This window comes from Hippoglossus stenolepis, chromosome 12, assembly GCF_022539355.2.
Source record: "Hippoglossus stenolepis isolate QCI-W04-F060 chromosome 12, HSTE1.2, whole genome shotgun sequence".
NCBI lineage: Eukaryota > Metazoa > Chordata > Actinopteri > Pleuronectiformes > Pleuronectidae > Hippoglossus > Hippoglossus stenolepis.
The window spans coordinates 17,219,917-17,230,443 of NC_061494.1; the positions used below are offsets into that span (position 1 = coordinate 17,219,917).

General features: G+C 40.9%; 1 protein-coding gene across 1 annotated transcript; it reads right to left on the reverse strand.

Moving 5' to 3' along the window:
* Positions 1 to 3: 3 nt before the first annotated feature.
* Positions 4 to 9,214, reverse strand: cog2 (component of oligomeric golgi complex 2). The gene is made up of 18 exons (XM_035172417.2): positions 9,039 to 9,214; positions 8,493 to 8,654; positions 8,126 to 8,191; positions 7,961 to 8,041; positions 7,711 to 7,814; positions 7,333 to 7,441; positions 6,844 to 7,023; positions 6,454 to 6,578; positions 5,904 to 6,030; positions 5,664 to 5,803; positions 4,522 to 4,583; positions 4,289 to 4,440; positions 3,965 to 4,150; positions 3,575 to 3,647; positions 2,874 to 3,016; positions 1,974 to 2,113; positions 1,620 to 1,803; positions 4 to 1,496 (listed from the first exon to the last, which is right to left on the reverse strand). Exons 1-18 carry the CDS (start codon positions 9,093 to 9,095, stop codon positions 1,398 to 1,400), a joined length of 2,190 nt encoding a protein of 729 aa, XP_035028308.1. The 5' UTR covers positions 9,096 to 9,214; the 3' UTR covers positions 4 to 1,397.
* Between the last annotated feature and the right edge of the window lie 1,313 nt (positions 9,215 to 10,527).

A 10,527-nucleotide genomic window follows, 5' to 3' on the forward strand; every position in this document is an offset into this window, starting at 1 on the left:
GAGTTGATCTGTCATTGTTTTTTAATCAGGGTTTCAGACTGAACTGTTTTAAATGAGTCTCAACATCCATCACATGCAAGCAGGTCAGCGAGTAATGCTGCACTACAGGTCATTCAACCTGAATGAGTTTTCATAACAACATGGTTTAAATTCAGGTCAGATGTGGTTGTGGTTTATGAATCTGTAGCATTGGTTTCAGTGAAATCAGCAGAGGTTCATATTCCTGGATCTGCTCCCTCATGTAGATCCTCTTCAAATTTTAAAGGGTTCTTCCCAGATCCATACCGCATCGTTCAACCAAGTTTCATGGTAATCTGTCGACTAGTTTTGACATAATCTTGCTAAATAACAGACAAAGAAACACTAATAAAAACACAAGCTCCTTGGTTGTAGAGCAAAGGCCCAACAGTCCCCTTTAAATTCAGTAAAGCTGCATCAGATTACACACACGCATAAGTTACCTAAATATGCCAGAATTTTAAAATCAACATCCATTAATTATTCCCTGAGAAATTAGGTGAAAATGTCAAAAAGGCCAAAATCTTGTGATGTTAAATAAAAGTCATGAAAATAATTCCTGGATTCGCTCCCTGATCCAGATCAGCACTAAAATGTAAAGGTGGCCTAAGTTACAAATCCTTTTCCCAGGATTCATGGAAATTCATTCAGTAGCTTTTGCTTAATTGCACTGACAAACAAACAAATTGAACCTCCTTGGTAAGAACATCTTGTTGACGTGTACAGAATTATAACCATCAGGGCTTTGGAATGAGTGATTCACAACCACTTGTAGTTCACTTACAACCTTTGTATTAAAAACACAGAGATTCATCACTGTATCCAAAGTTCTCTCCTTCTTTCCCCCCAGAGTTCATTATGTTAAACGTATCATACTATACAACCTCCATACAACTAAAACACTTCTTTATTGGAGATTAATCCTTCACCAAGTAGCAGAATTTAGACCAATAGTGTTTGATTCTCTCTTTAGAGCTTTCTGACCAAATCAGAAAAAGTAATCTCTGTCGAGTAGTGCATCTTCACCCCTCCTCCTCCTCCTCCTCCTCCTCCTCCACCGACATCAGTCATTTTGGGAATCTCTTTCATGGACTCAGCATGGTGCCGTCCTTCGTATTCACAAACCTGCAGCAGAAGCCATGATGATCCAGACAGCAGCAGTTTCACACAGTCATTTACAGCTGAACTAATGCTGAAGTAAAATGCTCTGAATTCTGCATTAAATAGAGATGTTTTTCTCAGATCATCCTACATTCTTCGTGGTATGGCCATCATTAACTAGCCCATGACTTTGGTCTGGACAGGGACAAGTGTCTTCACAAAAACGCAGGGATAAGTGCAGCAGGTTCATGGGTTCCAGTTATTGTGGAATCAACGTTTTACTGGTTCTGTTCAGCAAGCTCTCGCGCCTCCTTCACAAGGTCCATCAGGCTGGAAAACATGGAGATGTCACTTGGCTGAAGACCCATCTTCTGGATCTGAGACGAACGACAGAACAAAGCAATGTAACCAGCAACGTTTATAGCTTCAGAAGTTTCATATTTAAGTACGTGTCTGCATGGATGATGAATGCGTTTGTGTACTTGTCAAACAGCCCTCACCTGCTCTCCCAGGTATTCCACGTCCAACGCCAGCTGAAGACGGATCTTGCTGTCGTCTGTCGGTCCACCATTTGCTCCCGCCGCCGCAGCTGCGGTCGCACCCTTTCTCGCTTGCTTAAGTCTCTTCAAACTCTCCTCCATCTTTCTCACTGAGCTCAGCACCTCTGAGATGGTCTCATAGTACCTGGACCGTGGAAAGTGTCATTGGTGAGAGAGGGTTCCCCATCTGGATAAGCTGAGTTACACTTAAAGGATGAGCACATGCTGTATATATTTACATCCCCACTTTGGTCAGTATTTTAAATTTGTCAATATAAGAACTACCTCAAGGTTTGTTTGAGTGTTTAAAGTTACCTCTGTGTGCACTCACAAAGTGCAACTCGCAGCCATTCTTGTGCAGTAGAGGGGGTGACCAGCCCTGTCGAATCCATCAGCAACTGATGTAACGGACGTAAGGCGTTGTCCATGTAAGCTGACGCACGCACCGGCAGATCCTACACAGGGAGGAAGTCATAAAAAATATGTTTGTATAGAATTCAATATTTCAAGGACGTGTGTTAGTTGAAACTTGCATCTTGCATCAAAAGAAAATGTTGTAGGCTACATTTTCTTAAAATAGAGCTGTGCAGACGTCAGTCATTTTAATCTAATATACATCTAATATGATGTTGTTATCCTTGATGAAAAGTTATTTACAGTTAAAATAAATCCACAGTAATGTATCACAACAAGTTCTCAGCTACAAAAACGTCTGGCCACTGGGGGGCAGACAAGCATACTATGAATGAGCATAGGGAGTTTTTTGCCATTTCAAAGATCCATTATGAAGCTGGATGATTGCATTGATTTCTGAAACTCTAATGATCTTCATATACAAGAAATCTCTTCAAATTGAGCTCAGCCTCTAAACTGAAAAACCATTTAGGCAAGGCAATTGTATTTATAAACAGAGGTAGTGATAGATTCAAGGTGCATTTAGTTCTTTAACAGGCTCAAGCTTAGAGCCGACAACAGTAAATTATTCCAGTGGCATTTGTTTGAATGTCATTCATGTATCAACAAGCATTATCCCTCCAGGTTTCCTCATAATCTTACCAGTCACTGCTTTTCAAATGTCACAACACAATTCAAAGTGCATTAGCCTTCCAGGTTTGGTTTTGATCAGACAAATATTTGCTCCATTGCTCCGAGGGATGTTTTATGACGGGAGAAAAGAGGAGAAACGTGCGTGTGCGTGTTTGCATCTTCGCTGACCTTGTTGGTCCTGCGGTAAAGTCGTGGAACCTCAGACGCGCTCTTTAGGAAGCGGCAGGAGCGCTCAGTCAGATGCTGGGTCATCCTGGCGTTCAGAGTGGGAGCGCTACTTGACAGGGAAACCTTGGAGTCCGCCAGAGCATCTGTTATAGAAGAGAGCAACAGTAAATGCAAGGAAGTACACTGACAGACTGAGCTACACATGAGCTGGAGGAGTATTGTAATATGGACAATTACATTTATATTTACATTGACCGTGTGTCTCCATAGCATGCATTATATCAGATTAAATCTGCAGCAGCTTTTGTACTGACACATAATTCCGGAAAACTTACAGAAACAAAATCAGAAAAGATTCTGGCAAAAACGGCAACGCTAAAATGAAAAACTAAAATGATTAGAGCCCGAACAATATGGATGTTCGGGGGGTTATGCCGATATTATAATAATATAAGAAATTGTCAATGATTCCGAACAACAAACAACAATGTCGTTGTTAAATCTTTTTATTAAACTAAAATTTTAACATCAATGTACATCTTTTCTGCACTGTTTATTCTGTAAAATAAAAGATTTCATATCGGCACATATCAGCAAATATAAAGGCAGATACCAATATGTCTGTGAAAGGCTCATATCAGCAGATATTTTCAGTCAGGCTCTAAAAATGAGTTTTATAGGCATCTGAATGGGCAGCTTACCTTCCACAACCGCAAAGTTTTTGAATCCAATTGCTTCTAAACGCTGTCGGACCATTTCTGACAACTCTGAGATCTAAGAGAAGACGAACCAAACTGTCAGTTTAGAAACAATCAAGTGGAAACTGGAGAATGAATTTAAAGCATTAAATAAAACAATAAAGAATTGTCTGTCACTGATATAAAAGTTTATGTGCAGGGCTCCAGACTAACTTTTTACATTGGTTGCACCAGTACCCCAGACCTGTGTGTGTGAGTGTAAACTCTGCAGAGGAGATGAGATGAAGGAGCGACACTATCATATAAAGAGACACGCCAGGTAAATGTGAGGAGCACCGGTGCGACCAAGGAAAATGTTTTGTTGGACTCTGGACCCCTGGTGTGTGTGCGCACCTGCTCCTGAAGCTTTTGGATGTCAGCAGCAATGTAGACCAGCTGTTTGGTGGACAGAGATGCAGGACTCCCACTCTCACTGCCGCCATCTTCCATCGAGGTTCGGCTGGAGGTGGAGGACGCTGAGCTGGGCAGAGGCCTGGCTGGTTCTTTAGTCACCTCAGGGGCTGGAATCTTCGTCAACACCTGTCCAGACACAAACACAGGTGAGGACAAAGTGCAACAAAATGAATTGTTTGCATTCTGCTTTGTTGACACTCCTGCTTTTAAAACAAGTCTTTAAATGAAATCTTTGTCGTCGTCCTGCCGTTCATTTAAGATCACCTCATGGAGAAACTTGGCGTATCGAGAGTAGAGCTGCAGCGTGAGCTTCCAGAAGCGATGGGCCAGTAGTGACAGGTAGACCTTGTCAGACCAACATCTCGTTAGACAGGACCACAACACCTCAGACACCTGCAGGTGGTAAGCACTGCCAGCTGGACATGCACAAGACACAGACACACAGTTACTGTGAGTTAGGTCCACACTGGTGTTAATGGCAGAAAATAATGTCCTACCTGGTGCTGCCTCGAGTCCATCACTGATGGCGATCTCCAGACTCCCTGCTATTTCCTTGTACCTGTAAAAACAAAGAGAGACACACAGAGAGGGGAAGCACAAAATAATCAATGTGTTGTCAGTTTATTTCTTGCATAAGCTCTGATGTCCACATGCTCATGACGTGAAACAAAACCGTTTCTTTGAACTGTCCAGGCCTCTGTTGTGAAATGAGGACACAGCAGCCAAATCTTTGTCTTGAGGTGCAATGATCAATCTGTGTATCGAGTACTTTACAGTGTACAGTGTGTTTGTGGGAGAGGGAGGAGGCTGAAAAACATTCGACAACTGTTTATACTTTGTTCACAAAGATCAATGCCCATTAAGTCAAGGTCCAGTGTCACGTTTACGGGAAATGTTTACTAAGATGGAGATACACATCCTAAATGTACCTTTGCTTCTAATGATAATGTTCCAGATTCCTATGAAAATGGTCTTTGTTAAACATTTGCCAACTTCTCTCTTTCCCCTAAAAAAACTGCTGACAGGCTGCAATTTAATCAAAGCTCGTCTCTTAAGTCATCAAGCAATTCTAGTCAATTCTTCAAAATGCTTACTGTGCAGAAATTACATCCTCACCCACGTCTGACCATATTCATTTAGGATGAGGGGTCTAACTATAACAGATTGAACACCTATTCTTCACTGCATGAAAGTAAAAATGCTGTAATCTAAGGGTTTTGTGTATCTAACTCTAGTACGAGTCTCATTCTAAACCAAAATATCTTGAAGGAACAGTCTGACATTTTGAGAAATGAGCTTATTTGTTTTGCTGCAGAGATGAAAAGACCGATACCACTCTCATTTCTAAAAATAAATACAGGTCTACAGCAATGATGAGTTTCTTTCAGCATAAAAAGTGAAAATACAGGAAAACAGCTGGTCTGGGTCATCCAAAGGTAACAAATCATCTATTCTACTGCTAAAGAATGAACCTGCTGTAAAAATGATTCATCGCGCTATAACAGGAAGTTATGTGTGGAACAGTTTCTCTGCCGGCCACAGTAACTTCCTGGAGTTTCCACCAGTTGTCTAGCAACCACACCAGTACTTGGCCAAGAAATAGGTTGATGTGTACAGATTGTATTGAGGCGATGTGTACCGTAGCTGAAAGTAGACAGGAAGGTTCCATTTGTTGTGGAAACTGGTGTAGGAGGGATGAACTCTCAGTCTCTTCACACTGGCCTGCGAGCTGCACTGACGCTCAAACCTCCGCACAAACTCCATGCTCGCACTGTAGCGCTGGAAAAGAAGACAGAGTCCATAGTAAACACACAAACACAGAGGTGAAACTACACAACTTGAATGCATACACACACCCACTGTGTCACTGTGGCTGTACCTCATAGAATATGTCAGGGTTTCCAGGGTTGAAGAGGTAGGACAACCTCTCCTCGACCCCTTTGATTATCTCCGGCCAAACCGAGTTCACCATGAAATCATAACCTGGCACGGTGTCGGCTTTGTCACTGAGGAGAAAGAAAACATCTGCACATTAAAAACATAAAACACAGTTCTACACTGAAAGGTGAATAGTTGTTACTTAAAAAAAAAAAAGGTCTGGTGATAATGACAGAAATGTTCAGATCTTATGCCTGATAATTGCATGAATGTATCAATAAAACTAAATGAATAATTATCAAAGTGCATTCAACAGCTTAAAAAAAATATTTAAGAGGATTTCAAAGCATGATTAAAAACTACTTGATTTTTACTTACAATTTTACAGTGTGTTATCATAATACGAATCTTAGTGTTGTTACTACGCAGATATTAAGTCTGTGTGCGCAACTTATTTATCTCACAAGTTATTATTTTGTGGGAACAAGATTTAAAAATGGGGGGGGCTCCGAACTATTTCAATGAATTTGCCTCCATGATAACATGAATACCTGGATCTGCCTCCTCCAGTCACCTCTCTTAACAGTCTACAGTGATGAGGAACAAACTCCAGCAGTCTGGTGTACATCAACTGGAGGCCATTCGGACTAGACTTCACCACCTCTTCTACTATCACCTTAAAGAAGAGGAGAGAGATGAGATCTTCAGTTGATGATCGATAAAGTTTGTTAAAGCAGGATAAGCAGGATTTTTCTGACATTCAATTGAACTAGCTCAGTATTTACATAGCACAATCTCCTTCTATCATAATTATGAACTAAAGAGGCCTCTTAGTTTAGGCATCTAGTTTTTTAAGATAGATACATGATCCATTAACTTAAATACATCACATTAAAAGCAAAGAAGTATTTGAAATTCCCCAGCATGTGTGGACTGTGTACCTGATCCATGTATGGTTTGACGAGCACCTGTCCCACCAGTGCCTCAGCATCTCGGGTCTTGTCTATGGTGGCATACGTCCTCAGGCAGTGACGCACTATGTCCACATTGGATGTCTGAAGACCCTCGATCAGCAGGCCCTCAAGGGACTGCTGCAGCATGGAGGTGATCCCTGCGATACGCTGACAGAGAAGGACACTCCATCACTTACACTGTTAAAAGGTGATGATCACAAGTAGGCTTGTATATTCTAGTGAACACATAAAGCAAGTGAATCGTGCATCAGTGTGCTAGTATCAAATATATTGGAGATTAATTCTGTAGAGTCAGTGCAGTGATGTTGTTTTCAATGATTGCACAGAAGCTGGTTATCTCTGCCAAACAATTACTGGGCTGGTGGATTAAAAGAAGAGCAGCCAGACAGAAAAACGGTTTCACTAACTGGGAATTGATTCATCAACCGTCCGACCGATTGACCCACTAACACTTACAGGTCTAACTTTGTCCAGCAGGGGCATGCCTTTGCTCTGTACAGCATGGAATTGTAGCTGGTTGAATTCTGTAGCTATCCTCTCCAGGATCTGACCTGCTAACAAAGGACTGAACACAGACAGACGGACATGAAGTCACACACAAATGGTTATGCTGGTGGTTTTGACATAATTTCTATCAACACTCTGGATTTTTGTTCAAAAGTTCAAACATTCCACAAGATAACAAAACATATATAATGTCTTCCACACCACAGCTCCAACAAAAGATAGATATGCAAATTTAGAACTAGGATCTTTTCTAGCTAATTCAATGTGTCCATTGGTGGTCATTTATTGAGTCAAGCCAGTGGGTTTGATCACATTCCAGTTCCCCACCTGCTGGTTTCCAGAGAGCTGGATTCCTTGGAGGTCTGCGAGTGGAGGATCTTCTCAATCTTCTCCACTGAACGCACCACCTGAATTAGCCTCAACACATAGACCTGATGGATTGTAATAATTAATGAAAGTAAAATTTTACCACAAGGCAGACAATTATTTACTGAAATTTTGAATAACCTTGTTGAAACAACATATATCCAAAATTTGACAGAATAATAAAGTCAGACAGGGAGGTGATGAGCCAAACCTTTTTCTTCTGCAGATCCTCCTGTTTGGACAGCTGGTTGTCGATAGCTTGAATCACTTCACTCACACAGGAGCGCAGACTCTGCAACAGACCAAATCCAGGAACGTGCATAAAGCCTCAGTGTCAGGAATCAGTGAAAGTATTTAACTTAATCAGAACACATACCATGATCTCTTCTCGTAACTGTCCCAACGGCACAGAGAGCTGATTGAGGGCTTTGTCCATCCCCACCTGAGACAAGGGAGCAGACATCTGAGATTAGAAACAGTCTACACTGACACTAACCTTTAAAAATTAAAGCTGTGTCGTGTATTATGCATTTTTGGAGAACTGATTAATAGTTTAATAATGATTATCTATTATTTATTACTATATAGTATTATTTGACTATAATTATTCATTGATATAGCTTTTTGACAAAATAAGACCATCTATCTCACACTGATTTCTGTCTCCTGTTGATTATTGTTGCATAAAGCTCATAAACTACAGCCACAGTGGTCGATACAAGGCGACACTAACGACAACTGACCAGGTTGGTGGAGAGGTTGACAAAGTCGGCGTAGTCCTTGTTGATGAGCTCCACCATGGCTGTTTTCAGCAGCTTGTAGTAAAGCTCCAGGTCCTCCCTCATCTCCTCCAGCTGGACCTGCTTCCGACACTCCGCCACAAACTGGTCCACGTCAAAGTCATCCTGCAAACACAGAAGACACGGAGACAACGGACCAGGAGGTTACATACAATAACATCCACTGTGGACATGGACAGACACGCACAGTACCAGTAAATAAACACTAAAAATATACATAGCCTCAAAGTGACAGACCAAACAGACCAAGTAGGACCTTTTACATTAAGATTTTAACTATAATTCATACACAGTGAGGTTGCAGTTCATCATTAATAGCAACAGCCGTGTCTGTCATTAAGGATTAAACGTTTCTTACATGGACAAACCTTCAAGAGAGGTTTAAGTAAGACCAACCACCACCAGTTCAACTTAGCTTAATGCTAGCTAGTGTAACAGCAGCAGCTCCGGTCAGTGCGTCAACAAAACGAAACGTTAACAGATTCTCACCTTCATAAAAACATCTTTGTCGAAGCACAGAGAGTCTGGGCCCTTCGGGAGATTCATGTTTGGATCAGAAACACACACACACACACACACACACACACAACCACAGAGAAGGAGAAGAAGACGACAAGCCTCCAGTTAGCTGCTGTCACCGAGCTTCCGCAAACATGGCAAGAGCACCAACGAAGAAGAGTCACTGGACTGGAACAGAGGAGAGAACGCTGCTGCGCCCTCTAGAGGTCGGTGTGCTGTTGCTCGATTCAGTCTTTAATACAGAAGAAAGAAAGGTCAAGTTCTCCCTGAGAATAAATATATTTGTATATATAATGTTTATATTATATCATAATGCTTTTTACGCTTTCTGATCACCTCATTCTGATTCAATTTGTATTGTTTCGTTGTTGTTTCTCCAAACACACCTCTGCTGATTGTGGCCAAACAACTTCTCTGTCCCTTCCAGATGTTCCTTTGCAGACTCCAGATGTTGACTTTTACTTCTGATGTCTTCAATGTAGATCCTTCCTATTTTTTGTACATCAACACAGAGTGGACCAGAGAAACACCACCACTGTGTCAGATAAACCTTCCTCATATATTTGTTTACCCTCTCTGCTCACTTTATATGAGAGTGTTCTTAGTCTCCCTGATCATGTTTTCACTTACACAGCTCCTCTTGACCGCCATCACCTGTAAAGTACATCTCAGACATTTAAAGCCGGAGGTGTTCGATATCTCATGAAGGCTCATTTGAAATTGTAAGAGGCTTCTCTCTCTAGTCAATATGTACAGACAAATGTATAAATATAGAAAAATACAAGCATGAAAATAAAAAATGATCACAGCAAATATAAAACTATACAGATAATAGAATAAGACATATTTATAAATAGTGCAAGACTAATAAAGTTGCTTTGGATAAAAGCATCAGCTAAATGACATGTAATGTAAGGTAATTTACTGTCACTGTCACTTTTCTATCTTAACTTTATACAGTATTAGACCAAAGTTAGAATCAAATAACCGTATTGGTCAAAGGCCTATAACCTATGTTAGAGCCCGTGTTCGCCCTGTCACTGCTACACATGTTAATGACAATATTTCCTTTTAATATTATAAATTAAATAATGTATATCATATAAAAACCACTACAGCTATATTGTTTATTGCATTTTATCATGTTATGTTGTGTTGAGGTGAGAATGACTATGTCATACTTCTGAGTTTAGTTAAAAAGGGGATTGAGACAAGATGATTGAAATCTGGAAAAATCACAATGACCAGAGCAGTTTCTACCCGAGGGAGATTCTGTGATTGTACATATAAGGGCTGCAAAATGGAGCTTGTGGAATTATGAAACACTGTCCCATATTATACATTTCTGTGTCAGACATTTTTATTGAAATACCATCTCATCCTCCCTCATCATCATCCTCATCATGTGCAGCATCTCTGTGGGTGCAGGTTGCTCGGGGCTCTGTGGTTGGACGGCGGC